At 45.4% G+C, this 16,029-nt stretch overlaps 1 protein-coding gene across 1 annotated transcript; it reads left to right on the top strand.

The window, feature by feature from the left end:
- Positions 1-2,668: 2,668 nt before the first annotated feature.
- Positions 2,669-4,397, top strand: LOC116095294 (olfactory receptor 13C7-like). Its single transcript, XM_031376760.1, has one exon. The coding sequence runs from the start codon at positions 2,692-2,694 to the stop codon at positions 3,646-3,648; it is 957 nt and encodes a 318-aa protein (XP_031232620.1). The 5' UTR covers positions 2,669-2,691; the 3' UTR covers positions 3,649-4,397.
- The last annotated feature ends 11,632 nt before the right edge of the window (positions 4,398-16,029 follow it).

Below are 16,029 nucleotides of genomic sequence, written 5' to 3'. Positions count from 1 at the left end.
TTTTTTGTTCTCTCCAGACAGAGTTTCTCTGTGCTGTCCTATAGACCTGGCTAGGACTCTGTAGGCCAGGCTGGCCTCAAATTCAGAGATCTACTTGTCTCTGTCTCCAGAGTGCTGGGACTAAAGGCATGGGCACCACATCTGGTCGTGTGTGTGTGTGTGTGTGTGTGTGTGTGTGTGTGTGTGTGTGCTTTTTAAAGGCACACTCACTGTGTATGTACGTCAGTCTGTCTTAACATTCATGATCCACTCTTAGCCTCCTGAGCCACGTGGTCACAGGTGTGCACACCATGCTTGGCTCTGAACTTCTATTTTTAAGAAAGAAAGAAGCCAACAAAATAGAAACAAATTGCCAACAGCTACCTGTAAAGGGAGTAGGAAACAAACACAGGAAGCTAAGGGTTTCCTGCTTGTTTGATCTGAGTGGGCTTTGTTTGTTTGTTTGTTTGCTTTTTCCCTTGTGGTTTTGTTTGTTGTTAGTGGTGTTTTTGTTGTTGTTGTTTTGTTCGTTTGTTTTGTTTTGTTTCAAAACTGGGTCTCTACATAGCCCTAGCTGTTCTGGGACTCATTACGTAGACCAGGCTGGCCTCAAACTAACATAAATCCACCTGCCTCTGCTTCCCAAGTGCTGGGATTATAGGCGTGCATCACCACTGCTTGGCTAGTTTTAGTTCGTTGAGACCAGACTTCATTCTGTTGCCGGGTCTAACCTTGAACTCATGACCCTTCTGCCGCCTCCGTCCCCTGAGTACTAGGATTAACAGGTCTGTGCTACCATGCCTCCTGCAATCAGGTGGGGTTTCTTTTCTTTTTTCTTTTTTAAGCTTTTCAGTTTTATTCTAATTTCTTATTTGGCTTTAAAACTAGCTGATGAAGTAATAGATTTCTGTTTGGGTTCTTAAGTTCCCGTTTCCTTTCGGTTGTTCGCGCTCTGCCTTCCACCCATCCCCTGCCCTCCCTTTCCACGCTGTGCCTTACACCGCCCTCTCCCACTGCGTTCTATCCCCAGGCCTCTGCCCCTACCGCATGTCCCACCCCCAGTCGCATGGGCCCCTTTCTGGTTTCCTGGCTTTTCCCCAGGCCTCTGCCCCTACCGCATGTCCCACCCCCAGTCTCATGGGCCCCTTTCTGGTTTCCTGGCTTTTCCCCAGGCTCCCGCTCAGTGGGACATGCATATGTCATAGTCAAGGCTGGTCGTCAAATATGAGAAGGTACAGACAGCATTCGCCTTTCTAAGCCCAGGCTACCAAGCTTAAAAATAATGTTTCCCACTCATCTATTTCCCCGAACTTTTCATATTTCTCTATGGCTGAATAAAACTCTACTGTATGTATGTACTGCATTGAAATCAGTTTTTAGAAAGTTAGTTAGTTGGTAAGCTTTTATGAAATAGGGTCTTACCAGCCTTGCCTGGCCTGGAACCCTCTATGAAGACCAAGCTGCCTTTGAACTTACAGTCTTTCTGCTCCTGTTGTTTACAGGCATGTGCTGCTGCGCAGCGCCAGGGGGCCCCAGCAGCCAGCTCACAGGGCTCGCCTGCGCAGGAACTCCTTGGAAGCAGAGTTATGACTGCCTGTGCCACAGCTGCTGGCTCCGGGAGGCAGAATAGATTTGCTGGTGGATGTGTCTGAAAACCGTCTGCACAGTGTCAAAGGCCTCTCTTCTTGATTTTTTCCTTCCCAATTTTGATGTGGTGTGTGACTCAAGGCCCCACCCTTGAGGAAGCTCCGGCAATCGGGTAAGCTTCTCTGTCTCCAGCCACTTTTCCGAACAACCAGCATGCAGATAGGCATGGCTACGGGGAAACACAGGGAAACGCGGGACTCCGTGATGGGGGTTCCAGAAACTCACACATAGGGAATTCAGAAAAGATAGCCAAGGTCAGATAAACTAATTAAACTAACTAAACACTGATAAAAGCCAGACACCAACTAAGAGATAAAGCCAGAAGCTGGAGAGAAGGCTCAGTGGTGTACAGTACCAGCTGCTGTCCCAGAGGACCCGGATTTGGTCCTTAACACCCACATCAGGCAGCCCACAACTGCTTGTCACTCCAACTCCAGAGGATCCAATGTGCTCCGCTCTTCTGGTCTCTGTGGCACATGATATACATATATAAGCATGTGTGTGTGTGTGTGTGTGTTTAGAATCCGGTTCAGAAGAATAGGCAATAAATTATGTAACTGCCAGGATTACTGTAATTATAGGAACTGTAATAGTAATAGCCCAAGGTCTCCAATTTCAGGAGACGTAACATTACTCACAGGGTCCTACCTTCTTATAAAGCTTCATATGTTATATGACAACATATATCAACCTATGACATTACTTTAGCTAAAGCAATATTACTGACTAGATAGATGTCTTGCCATCATTAAACTTAATTCTATTCTTCCCAGGTCCACCACACAGATTAGCTTTTAGATAATTTGGTTTTACAGTTGAACGTCAGAGGGTTACTTTTTGTTTGGCTTTGGGATAAGGCCTGGACTATGCAGTCCATGCTGGCTGCAAACACACAGTCTAGTCTCAAACTTCTGAGTGCTGGGGTAATGATCACTATCATTTACCTGCCTCGGAGTTTAGTCTTTGGATGATATTAAAGGCATTATGTATTGATTCCAACAAGGCGAATAATAGCATGCATTTTTCTGCTTTCAGTATTCATAGGGATGGAAGACAGAGCTTGAAATGGATGTATCCAACCAGTCTACTGTAACAGAATTTGTCCTATTGGGCCTCTCTGCCCATCCCAAACTGGAGAAAACCTTCTTTGTGCTCATCTTGTCAATGTACCTGGTGATCCTGCTGGGCAACGGGGTCCTCATCCTGGTGACCATCCTCGACTCCCACCTGCACACACCCATGTACTTCTTCCTGGGGAACCTCTCCTTCCTGGACATATGCTACACCACCTCCTCCGTCCCCTTGGTCCTGGATGGTTTTCTCAGTCCTAGGAAGACCATCTCCTTCTCAGGCTGTGCCGTGCAGATGTTTCTCTCCTTTGCCATGGGAGCCACGGAGTGTGTGCTCCTGGGCATGATGGCGTTTGACCGTTATGTGGCCATCTGCAACCCCCTTAGATACCCAGTGGTCATGAGCAAGGCTGCCTATGTGCCCATGGCCATCAGCTCCTGGGTGGCTGGTGGTACCAACTCCTTGGTGCAAATCTCCCTTGCAGTGCAGTTGCCCTTCTGTGGGGACAATGCCATTAATCACTTCATCTGTGAGATCCTGGCAGTCTTAAAGCTAGCCTGTGCTGACATCTCCATCAACGTCATCAGCATGGGGGTGGCCAATGTGATCTTCCTGGGGGTCCCAGTCCTCTTCATCTTTGTCTCCTACATCTTCATCCTCTCCACCATCTTGAGGATCCCCTCTGCTGAGGGGAGGAAGAAGGCCTTCTCCACCTGCTCTGCCCACCTCACTGTGGTGATCATCTTCTATGGGACCATCCTCTTCATGTACGGGAAGCCCAAGTCCAAGGACCCACTGGGGGCAGACAAGCAGGACCTTGCAGACAAGCTCATCTCCCTCTTCTATGGACTTCTGACCCCCATGTTGAACCCCATCATCTACAGCCTGAGGAACAAGGATGTGAAGGCTGCTGTAAGGGACCTGGCAAGTCACAGATGTCTCACCCAGTGATGGAGGGATATAGCTCAGGACCCACATGTTCTGATGGCTCTCACTTGAGAATCTTAATGCAAGGCAATGCCAGGTGAGGGACAAGCTATCTTAGAGTCATTGCTAGTGTGGTCCACAGACTGGAAATGTCAACATCACCCAGGAGCTTTCTGGCATACAGAGTTTCCTGGCCCACAGCAGATATGCTGACTGGGAATCTTCATTTTCACAAGATACTCCCTGGGATTTATGCATGCTGGGCCTGGAGAAATATCGGTTAAGATCGTGGAATGGGTGCTATGGTGTGCTGTCTGGATCCCCAGAAATACTTCTCATCTCAGCCACTGGACCTGTCAGTGACTGACAACATCCGGTTCTCTCTGTAGCACCCCTCCTTACTAAGGAGAGCTACCCAATCCAGTGCCACACTCTCTTCTCAGGCCGGCTGACATTCTGTCAAGCTTGGTTATCTCTAAAAGCTGTACCACAAGCACTTCTCCGTGGCCGTTCATATTGTCGCCTGCCCAGGCCTGATCCCTTTAACAGCTCCCATAACAAACATCCTGCATGCAAGTCTCTCCATAAGCGTCAGCTTCAGGGATGCCAGCCTTTGACACAAAACAACCATGTCAGCACAGGTGTGTGAACAGCGTGCGTGTCACCTGTGTGTACCCTTTACAGTCATTACCTGGGCTGGTATCCAAAGAGAAAAAAAAAAAACCGCATGACTTCCTTTTACTTGAAGAAAAAACTTGATCACGAGAAACCTTGGCGGAATTAAATCCTTTTAAGTAAAAAATAATTAAAAAAAAAAATTTCAAGACAGGGTTTCTCTGTATAGCCCTGGCTGTCCTGGAGCTCATTCTGTAAATCAGGCTGGCCTCGAACTCAGAAATCCACCTGCCTCTGCCTCCCAAGTGCTGGGATTACAGGAATGCAACTCCATTGCCCAGTCACTTAATTTTTTTAAAGGCAGGGCCTTGAGATACAGGCCCTGGCTGGCCTCTGTCCCCTCAGTAGCTTAAGTCTGCCACCGCTCCCAGAACATATAGGCACCTTAAGGCACCCAGGTGACTTTGCCCAATATTGCCTTTTAATTTTCTTGCCTTTCCCTTTGCTTGAAGACATGTATTACACGTGGTGAACATCCTTGTTATATTGGGTTTAAGTGAGAGATCAGATCGGTGAAACACTGGCCTATAGAGTAGAAGCTATCTGTGGCTCGAGGCCTGACTGGTCTGTATGGTCCCCAATCAGTGGGCTTCAGGGATTTATAGCCTTGGGCTTTAGAGAAATGGTAACGCCTCCAGTCAAACTGAATCCACACACTGTTGTGAGAGCCCTTGCATCTCTCCCGTGGCATTGTGAGTAATGGTGCTTGAAAACCTCTGATGCCAACTTCCTTCTCCTCTTCAAGGAATCATTAGTTTCACGGTCTTTTTAAAAAGATTTATTCTTCTTCAAATTGTGTGTGTGTGTGTGGGTGTGTGTATGAGTGCAGTTGCTAGGGGAACCAGAGGAGTCCAGAAAACAGAAGTTGATCCACCTGCAGCTGGAGTTACAGGCTGCCCTAAGGTTATGAACTACCTGGCTTGGAGCTAGGATCATAGCTCAGGATTTGCTCTTAAACACTGAGCCATCCTTCCAAGCTTATTGTTTTAATTTTTAGAGAAGGGTTTCACATAATGCAGGCTGGCCTCAAACTCCCCATGTGGCTCCTTCAACCTACATATCACAAGTGCAGGGATTTTTTTTTTTTTTTTAAAGTAAATCACTGCTTTCCTTTAAGCCCAGTGTCTATTGTTTGCTTCAACAGAGCTAAAGCTCCGGGTCAGAGCTCATCATGTTTCCTCCCTGCCTCCCTGTCTCCTTTCTCATTCATTCTAAGAAAAACTACCAATACCTGGCCCTCTATGAAGAGGCTCATGCTCATTCCATATTAACTGATGCTCAGCTTTCTGGCCCCCATTGAGGAAATTCTCGGCTTAAGGTTTTTGACTAAGCAGATCATAAAATTCTAGTTGCTCCTCTGGACCTCTGATCTCAGAGCTGCTTCTGTCCAAGGCTAGATCTTCTGGCTCCCTCACCTGGCCCAGCACCCCTTTTCTGCCCTTCTGTTCTCTGCTTGGCTATAAAACCTTATTCTCTGCTTCACTGTAGCAGCAGGGAAAATGTATCTCACATCTGAGGCAGAAAGTCCCTTCTTCACTGGCATCCAAGCTGCAGGCAGATTCCCTATTATTGAAAAAATGTATCCCTACTGTGTTCTCTCTGGCAATCATGGCACTGAGCTTGCTCCTGTTGAATGAGCTGAATTAATTAATAATGTCTAGTTATAAATAGTGGAAACCCAAAGTCGAACCAGTTTTGACAGGAGACTGTATTTATTATTTATTGTTTACATTTTTATTATTTTTATTATTTATTATTTACATTTTTACATTTTATACATCCATTGTGTGGATGGGTGTGAGTATGTGTGTATGTTTGTATGTGTGCATTTGTGTGTGCTTATGTGTACATGTGTGTGTGCATGTGTGCATGTGAGTGTGTACATGTGCATGTGTGTGTGTGCATGTGTGTTTGTATCATACCATGGTATGATATGGTGCTTGTGTGGCGGTCAGAGAGTCAACCGGTAGGACTTGATTTTTTCTGTCACATGGAACCCAGTGGGATTGAACTCAAGTCATCAACTTATTCACCCATGGAGTCATCATGCCAGCCCCTAGTCATTATTTTATTTTATTAGAGATAAATTTTGTTACATGGCCCAGATTAGCCTGGACTCTTTACCTTCCTGCCTCCACATCCTGAGTGCTGGGCTTGCAGGCAGGCACTATGATGCCTAACTCTAACTGTAATCTTATTAATTTATATGACCAAACAGTGGGAGGTTAGAGATGTGGCTGGCCTACTGTAGACGTGGAATGAATGCTGTCTAGCTGTTCTCCTTCTAGGAGAAATGACTTATCTAAATTCTCCCCAAGAAATGTAACAAGGAGAAATCCTATTTAAAAACTGACAAGTTCTTATTGCACACTCATGTTACCAACGTGATGTTTCTATGCATTGTAGAGTGGCTACTTTGAGCTATTTAAGCAACTTTCAGGCACACAATATATTGTCATGAATTATGGTCACCATAATGTGCTGTAGAGAACCTAAATTCACTTGTCTCATCTAACTGAAAGCTTGTATCTTTTAATGAACATTTCCTCAGCTACTGCCTCTGGTCATGCCTCTGTTATGGTTTGAAAGTATAAGGTCTCCAAAGGCTTATGTGTCTCAACTGTTAGTCCCTAGCTGGTGGCACTGTTTGTGAAGTTGTGGAAGCTTTCAGGATGTCACCTAACTGTCATGAGTGGATCCTGGGATGGGGACTTGAGGGTGACTGCTGCTTCTGGTGCTGGTATAAACTCTCAGCTTCCTGGTCAATAAGATGTGAGAACTGCTCCTGGGGCCATGGACCTTCCTGCTCTTGGTCCATGCCTCTCCTGCCATGATGACTTGTGAACTGTGAGTCAAAATACATTGCTTCCCCCTTGGGACCTTTCTTGTATTTGCCACTGCAGCAAGAGTAAATGCACCATTCCTACAGACTTAACATCTATAGGTGCCACATGGAAGAGTGATTGAGTAGCATTCACCTTTCTGTACCTGGTTATCTTACAGCGTGGCCTCCAGGTCTGCTCTTGCAGCAAATCCATCACTTCATCTTAGGCCTTCCACCTCTGCCTCATTATTTCAAATAGTCCTTTTCTATAAGGCTGGCTAAAGTGACTAAATATTACTTCAGTCTTTATAACTAAAACCCAAGGATACAGAGGACTTACAAATTAACACATGCCAGGGGATGTGCATAATTGGCTTTCCTCCCCTTATGATGGCTTCCCATTCATAGCAAACTGAAGCCTAGAAGAGGACTTTGGAAGAGGTGGCAACCACTTTAGAAGTTACCGTCCCTTTGTACCATGTACTTTAATGGGGGAAGTAGCCTTTTCTAAAAGCAGTCCATGTTTCAAAATGTTGGCATGTCCTTGAGGAAAAACCATCTTTATTTTACACGTATGTGTGTGGTTACTTGTAGCAATGGCTCAAGTCTTGCTCGTGCCCACAGCTCCACTGTGTAACTGCATTGCCCTCACATTGGCTCAGTTGAGAGATTTGGGATCTTAGTGTGTGTGTGTGTGTGTGTGTGTGACAAAATCAAAACATATATTGTGGCTGTTGGGGACTAGGGAAGAGGAAGGGGGTGCTTAGAATGTGATGTGCGTTTGGAGCCGATGGAAATGTCACAGATCTGGACACAGGTGGGATTTGTACCACATTATGAATGTGATGAATGTCCACAAATTCTTCATTTTTACATAATTTTATGTGATTCAAATATAACTTCAGTAAGAAATTTAGATGAACTCTAACTCAGTGCTTTCTGGAGCAGGTGGTGATTTATGCAGGACTCACAACTAGCTGAAGTGTGTCAAGACTACACAGCTACGAGATCTCAGTCTCGAGCCACTGTGTCACCACAACAAACCCTCCCCATCCACCTTCACCATCGAGGCTCAGAGAACACTAGGAAAGAGGATGTGGTAAGACTGTGAGAACCAGAGCTCTGGAATGATTGATGCAAAATGACGTGTTCTAGACACGCCAACCAAGGCCCTTGAACTTGACAGCACACAGTACAAATTTCAGTCAGACCATACAAGAACCTGTTAGCAGCTGGTGACCACCGCATGAGGAGCAGTTTCTTCAGCAGTGTGGCTCATGACACCTTTCCTAAGCTCCCTCGCCCATGGCATATGGGTAGCACTAATTAGATTTAGAAGAAGAACAAGGAGGAGGAGGAGGAGAAGGAGGAGGAGGAGAAGGAGGAGGAGGAGGAGGAGGAGGACGAGGGGGAGGAAGAGGGGGAGGAAGAGGAAGAGGAGGAAGACATTACATTGGAGGATGGATGTTCTGAGAAAATCTAGGGGAAACTGATCTGGGAGACCTGAGGGTTAGATATCATCTAAATACACACATTCCTGCATAAAATTATAAGTAAATAAAAATTTTTACAGAATAAAAAAGAAATTCAATCTTAGGGTCTCTGAGGTTCCATTAAAAGTGGACAAACGATTTCACTGAATATTTCTCAAAAAAAAAAAAAAAAAGTGCCAGCAATCCAGATCATGATGCTGCATACCAGTACCTCCAGCATGTAGGCAGGTCACATGTGTAATGCCAGTACTGAGATGGCAGGGCCTTGGCAGAGACATATACAATACCAGCACTGAGGAAGAAGAGGCATGGCAGGGCACACCTGCAATGCCAGCACTTAGGAGAGATGGTCACCAGTGAAGAGCACCACATGCTCTTCCAGAGGACCCAGGTTCTATTCCCAGCATCTAGAAGATAGCTCACAACTGGTCATAGCTCCAATTCCAGGGGATCTGATGCCTCCAAGGACACCGGCATGAATGTGGTACACAGACACACATATAGGCAAAAGCATACTGTGGCCACAGTTTTGGCTACTTTATTGGATTCATCCCCCACCCCTTATCCCTTCCAACTCCCAACACTAGGTAGGAGAAAAAGAAGGTTAGAGGGGAAAAGAGGCATCAATCCCTTTAGACTACTTCCTGCTGATTAAGGGCATCAAGTTCCTTGGGCCTAGTCCAATCTTCATCATTGTCAGGATCTCCAACCAGCAATCCAGCAAACAGCAATGAGAAGCAGAAGGAGGAAGAGATGGAAGAGGAGGAGGAGGAGGAGCAGCAGCAGCAGGAGGAGGAGCAGCAGCAGGAGGAGGAGAAGGAGGAGGAGGAGGAGCAGCAGCAGCAGGAGGAGGAGAAGGAGGAGGAGGAGGAGCAGCAGCAGCAGGAGGAGGAGCAGCAGCAGGAGGAGGAGAAGGAGGAGGAGGAGGAGCAGCAGCAGCAGGAGGAGGAGCAGCAGCAGGAGGAGGAGGAGGAGGAGCAGCAGCAGCAGGAGGAGGAGAAGGAGGAGGAGGAGCGGCGGCAGCAGCAGCAGGAGGAGGAGCAGCAGCAGGAGGAGGAGAAGGAGGAGCAGCAGGAGGAGGAGGAGAAGGAGGAGGAGGAGCGGCAGCAGCAGCAGGAGGAGGAGGAGGAGGGGAAAAGGAGGAGGGGAAGAGGAGCAGCTGCTGCCATTCCTCTTAGGGCTCTGGCATTTTTATACCTTCTCAAGAATCCCCAGAATTCTAAATGTAAACTTACTTTCAGCTGGCAAAATAATGCCCCTGCCAGAGCACAAGGCAAATCGTAGTCAGCTGCTGGGCACAATCGGAAGCAGCCCCATATCCCATACCTGGGATCAGAACAAAACATATTCACATAACATTTCTGTGTTTTTAAAGAAACCAAAATTCTCACTACAACACCCATACATAACTTTTAAAGAGTAAATATGCAAAGAATTTTGCAAAAGGGTCATAATGAAGACCCCATCTAACTTTAGACAGACATCTGGTATGCCTTCCTAACATTTGATAACAATAATTTGTTTCAATGATTTCCTTTAATGGATCCATTCAAATAAAATAAATCCATAAAAATAAAAATAAAATAAAATAGGGGATAGAGAGATAGCTCTCTGTTAAGACCACTAGCTGCTCTTCCAGAGGACCCGGGTTCAATTCCCAGCACCCACATGGCAGCTCACAGCTGTCTGTAACTCCAGTTCCAGTAACTCTGGTCCAGAGCCTCTGACACCCTCACACATTCATGCAGGCAAAACACCAATCCATATGAAATAAAAATAAGTTCATAAAATAAAATAAATGTAAAAGAATGGCAAGCACAAAAGAAATGATATGTGCATCAACCAATGAATGGAGAAACAGAACATGGTGTAATAAAACTCTGTTAAGTAATAGGAACAAATGAAGTGCTGGTGCAGCCACCTTGTGGAGGAACCTCAGAGCATGGCACTATGCAAAAGAGACTCTAGGCACAAGAGAACTTACATTTATGAGAAATGTCAACCGATAGGGAAACCCATAGACAGAAAGTGGGTGGGTGACTGCCAGAGACGGGAGGGAGGAGCAAGCGGCTAAAAGGCACAACATTTCTTTGAGAGCTGCTGGAACTGTTCTAGAATTTCACTGTGGCAAATACCAAAAACTACTGAATTTCTTTTTGATGTTTCTTTTGAGATGGAATGTCCCTAAAAATAGCCCAGGCTAGTCTGGAACTTGCAATCCTTTTGCCCCAGCCTCCAAAATTTATGTGGATCATAAACTTAGTGGGAACAGCCCATCGTGCCATGGTGGCAGGAGCTAGAGGAGACAGCTGGTCACAGGCATCTGTGGTCAGAGCAAGCTGAGGGAGATAAATGCTCTCTTCCTTTTTATTCAGTTCGGATTCCCAGCCCACAGTTTAGCTCCACCCCATTTAAGGTGGGTCTTCCCACTGTAATTAACCTAATTTAGAAAAAAAAAATGTCGAAAGCATTGCCCAGATATTTGTTTCCATGGTGATTTTGTAAATCCTGTCAAGTTAAGAAGCATACCCAGCTTAACTTCCTAACCCCAGCTCTGGGGAGCTAATGATTTGAGTTCCATCCTTGTAAGTTTCCCTTTTCCAGAATGCTCATAAATGGAATCCTACAGTGGAGAGCTTCTTAGTCCATTGGGAGCGATGGACTGGGTAGCAATGGTACATACCTTGATCATCACTGAGACCCAATGGTCAAACATCAACACTGTTTTGTTTTGTTGTTTTTTTTTTTTTGAAAGAATCTGGAATTGGACATTAATATCATTTAATCCAGTGTAACCCTTACTTTATTGAAGGCATTGTGGATTATAGCAGGAAGTCTCACAATAGTTAGGATGAGATTAAAACGTGTGCGCCTCCCCACATCCACCACACAGCAGCAAGCCAACAGGCAACACTGTTGCTTTCACTGTTGCTAAGGTGGTTGGTGCCAGCCAGGAGGTTGAATCCTAGGCAAGCGCAGAGATCACTGCCTAAGAAGCTCACCCTTCAGCTTTGTCCCTCCCCTGAGAACACGCTGTCTGTTCTAGTTCTGGGATTTTCCTATGTTGGCTTTTTTCTTTTACTTGGCATCCTAATTTAGCCAGTTCTAGACATGTTGGCCTTCCTAACGGGGAGATACAACTGAGAGCCTTTATAGAGTGCACATCACCACAAGAGCGACTCTGAGGATTATAAGCAATTCTCCTTGCTTACCTTTCACTACCACATCACGAAAGGCCTGGTTATTGCAGTTTATTTCTGTTTTGTGTGTGAATGTGCAGACGTGCACATGCCTGAGTGTGTGTGCGCACGTGTGCATGTGTGTTACAAGCATACAAGAATGTGGGTGCACATCGATTTTTGCACAGTTCAGAGGCCAGAAGAAGGTACTGGGCTTCTTTCTCTGTTATGTTCTGTATTAAGAATGTGAGACAGGATTCCCCTGACTCAGAAACTCTCTGCTTGGCTAGGCTGGCCCGTCAGAGAGAACTTGGGATTGATCAACCAGTCTCTACCACCTGTTGCTGAGGCTATGGCCAGAGAGCCATACCAGGCTTTTTATGTGAGTGCTAGGAATTCAAAGGTCCTCATACTTACAGAGTAAGAACCCCTGACCATTGAGCCTCCCAGCCCCCAGCAATCTCTTTGGGTGGGTTCTTTATACTATCTTCAACAAGGAAGATCGCAAGCTTTATCCTCAGACAGCTTGTTGGGATTATTAAATCTGGATTTAAAATCTGTGGTGTGGTGCTGGAGAGATGTTTCAGTGGTTAAGAGCACAGAGGACCTGAGTTTAATTCCCAACAACCACACGGTGGCTCACATAATGGGATCTGATGCCCACTGGTATGTCTGAAGACAGCCACAGTGTACTCATCTACAATAAATAAATAGATAGATAGATAGATAGATAGATAGATAGATAGATAAATCTTTTTTTAAAAAAATTGTGGTGTGTCAAAGGACTTAGTGACTACAATTGGTATGAAGCAAAGACAGATGGGTAATCTAAGCAGGGAGGTGGAAACTCTAAGGACTCAAAAGAAAGTTCTGGAGTTCAAAAACACTGTCTGAAACGAAAAGTGTCTGATGAGCTCAGGAGCAACCTGGATATGGCTGAGGAGAGGGTTTATGAACTTAGGCAATGTCTGTAGACAAGTTCAAATGCAACCAAAAGGAAAGAACATCCAAAAACTAAGAGGCAAGGCCACTACAGAAGGCCCAGTGCATGCACAAAAAGAGTATCAGAAGAAGAAGAAGAAGAAGAAGAAGAAGAAGAAGGAGAAGGAGAAGGAGAAGGAGAAGGAGAAGGAGAAGGAGAAGGAGAAGGAGAAGGAGAAGGAGAAGGAGAAGAAGAAGAAGAAGAAGAAGAAGAAGAAGAAGAAGAAGAAGAACAACAACAACAACAACAACAACAACAACAACAACAACAAGAAGGAAGAGGAAAAGAAGAAGGAGGAGGAGAAGAAGAGGAAGAAGGAGGAGGAGGAGGAGAAGGAGGAGGAGGAGAAGAAATCTTGGAAAGGGCTCTGAAGATGACAAATTGGAGAATGGCAGCCTCTGCTGGGAATGGAACTAGGATCTGTGCCTATGCCAGATGTGGCGCACACGTGGAATCCCAGTGCTTGGAAGGTCAAGGCAGGAGGACTGGGACTTCAAGGTCATCCTTGGCTACCTAGCAAGTTTGGAGCCAGCCTGGGCAATGAGGAACCAAGTCTCAAAAGGGAAGCAGACAAGCAAACAAAAACCCTATAACTAGACTTATTTGCAGATGTTTTTATATGAAGTGTTTTTCCTTGTCTGTGAATACAGTAATTGCTAGGCTCTTAAATAATTCATTCACATGACACACTATCTACAATTTTAAATATCACTTTAAAAATTTTTTAATTCTTTTTACTTATGTGTATGTGTGTGCATCTAGGTACCGCCAGAGGCAAAAAGAGGGTGCTGAGTTTCCTACTTAATTTTTTCTTTAATTAAAAAAAATATATCCATGGGTGTTTTGCCTGGATGTATGTCTGTGCATCGTGTGGTTCCTGGAGCCCATAGAGGCAGAAGATGACATTGGATCACTTAGAACTGTAGTTATAGGCCATTGTGAGCTGCCATGTGGGTCCTGGGCACCTCATGGAGACCTTCTCCAAGAACATCAAGTGCCCTCAACCACTGAGCCATCTCTCCAGCTCCTTAATTTTTAAAGAGCAAGAATGAGTCAGTCTTTGTGAATCTATGAGCCCTGCTTAGCTGATGCTGTGGGCTGTGTTCTCCTGGTGTCCTCTACCTCTCTGGTTCCTACAATCCTTCCTCCCACTCTTCTGTAGGGTTCCCTGAGCTCAGCCGAGTGTTTGGCTGAGGGTCTCTGGATCTGCTCGCAACCACAGAGCCTGCATGGGGCTGCAGCAGGCCCTCTTTGTACATGCCCTGGTTCTTTAGCTTGGGATTTTTGTTAGAGTCCTAACAATCCGAGTAGGGCTGTTCCTGAATCTTTTGCCTGACCGTGGGACCTTTTTCTCCTACTGGGTTGCCCTGTTCAGCCTTGATATGAGGGTTTGTGCCTAGTCTTACTGCATCTTGTCATGCAATGTTCAGCTGATGTGCCTGGGAGGCCTGCTCTCTTCTGAAGGAACAGTGGATCTGGGGGGTGGGATGGGAGGAACTGGGAGGAGGGGAGAGAGGGCAAGCTGCAGTCAGGCTATATTTATTGTATGAGAGAAGAATAAATAAACATAAACTACCACAACAAAGAGCCTGCCAGTTTGGGAGTCAGGTAGGAGTATGGGAAGACCCGGAGGGAGCGCATTTTGGACAGGTAGAGGGGAAAAAGGGAAGGAGAGAGTGACGTGATCCTATTTGAATTCAAATGTATTTTTAAAAAAGATTAAGAATGCAAAGACTGCTGCCAAAGGATCAGAGTGAAGCATCGGCATCTCCCTAACACTTGATGATAGCAATTTATTTCAATATTCTGCCTTTAATGAAGCCATTCAAACCATTCAACTGTAGTTTCGAAGAAACTAAACCCCTTCTGCCTTCCTTTAAGCTCAGGCTGCGGAATTTATTTATTTATTTAATAGTGTGTGCACACGCATGTGTGTGCACTTTGTTCAGGGCTTACATCGATGTATTTGGTGCACGTGCACATGGAGGCAGGAAAACAAACTCTGGTGTCCCTCCTAAGCAACGCTGTCCTTCTCTGGGATACACCTCTCGGTGACATGGAGTATGCCAAGCATACTAGGCTGATAGGGCAGCAAGCCCCATAGATCTGCCCGTCTCTGCCTCCTCCCATACCAAGATTTCAAGCATGAGCAACCATTCCAGACTTGTCTACGTTGGTTCTGAGGGTCAAACTCAGGTACTGTTGTTTGCAATGCACGTATATTACAGACTACACCATCTACCCCAGCTCTAGTTTGCAAAGCTTAAAATAAATTGAAGTAACTTCAGGATTGTCAGTCAGCTTGAAGAGGCCTCTTTGTGTTGCTCAGAGCCAGGAGGAATGGACGCACTGCGCAGCCTGCAGCCTGACATGGGCGGTGGGCCACCGTGCTGCAGAGGAGATAGCTAAGGTGAGTTAAATGGGGGTGTGGGGAGCACATCTGTTAAAAAAGCCACTCCCATATCTGATATAGGGCTAATATCCAATATATACAAAGAACTCAAGAAGTCAGACTCCAGAGAACCAAATAACCCTATTAAAAATGGGGTACAGAGCTAAACAAAGAATTCTCAACTGACAAATACCAAATGGCTGAGAAACACCTAAAGAAACGTTCAACATCCTAAGTCATCAGGGAAATGCAAATCAAAAAAACCCTGAGATTCCACCTCACATCAGTCAGAATGGCTAGGATAAAAAACTCAGGTGACAGCAGGTGCTGGTGAGGTTGTGGAGAAAGAGGAACACTCCTTCATTGCTGGTGGAATTGCAAGCTGGTACAACCACTCTGGAAATCAGTTTGGTGGTTCTTCCGGAAATTGGACATAGTACTACCAGAGGACCCAGCTATACACTTCTGGGCATATACCCAGAAGATTCTCCAACATGTAATAAGGACACGTGCTCCACCATGTTCATAGCAGCCTTATTTATAATAGCCAGAACCTGGAAACAACCCAGATGTCCCTCAACAGAGGAATGGATACAGAAAATGTGGTACATCTACACAATGGAGTACTACTCAGCTATTAAAAACAATGAAGTTATGAAATTCTTGGGGAAATGGATGGACCTAGAGAATATCATCCTGAGTGAGGTAACACAATCACAAAAGAACACACATGGCATAAGTGGATATTAGCCTAGAAGATAGGAATACACAAAAGTACAAACCACAAACCACAAGAAACTCAAGAAAAAGGAAGACCAAAGTGAGGATACTTAGTTCCTTCTTAAAAGGGGGAACAAAAT

This window comes from Mastomys coucha, unplaced genomic scaffold (assembly GCF_008632895.1).
Source record: "Mastomys coucha isolate ucsf_1 unplaced genomic scaffold, UCSF_Mcou_1 pScaffold18, whole genome shotgun sequence".
NCBI classification, from domain to species: Eukaryota; Metazoa; Chordata; class Mammalia; order Rodentia; family Muridae; genus Mastomys; species Mastomys coucha.
Note: the sequence above shows the minus strand (reverse complement) of the source record. Positions and strands in the feature narration are given on the sequence as shown.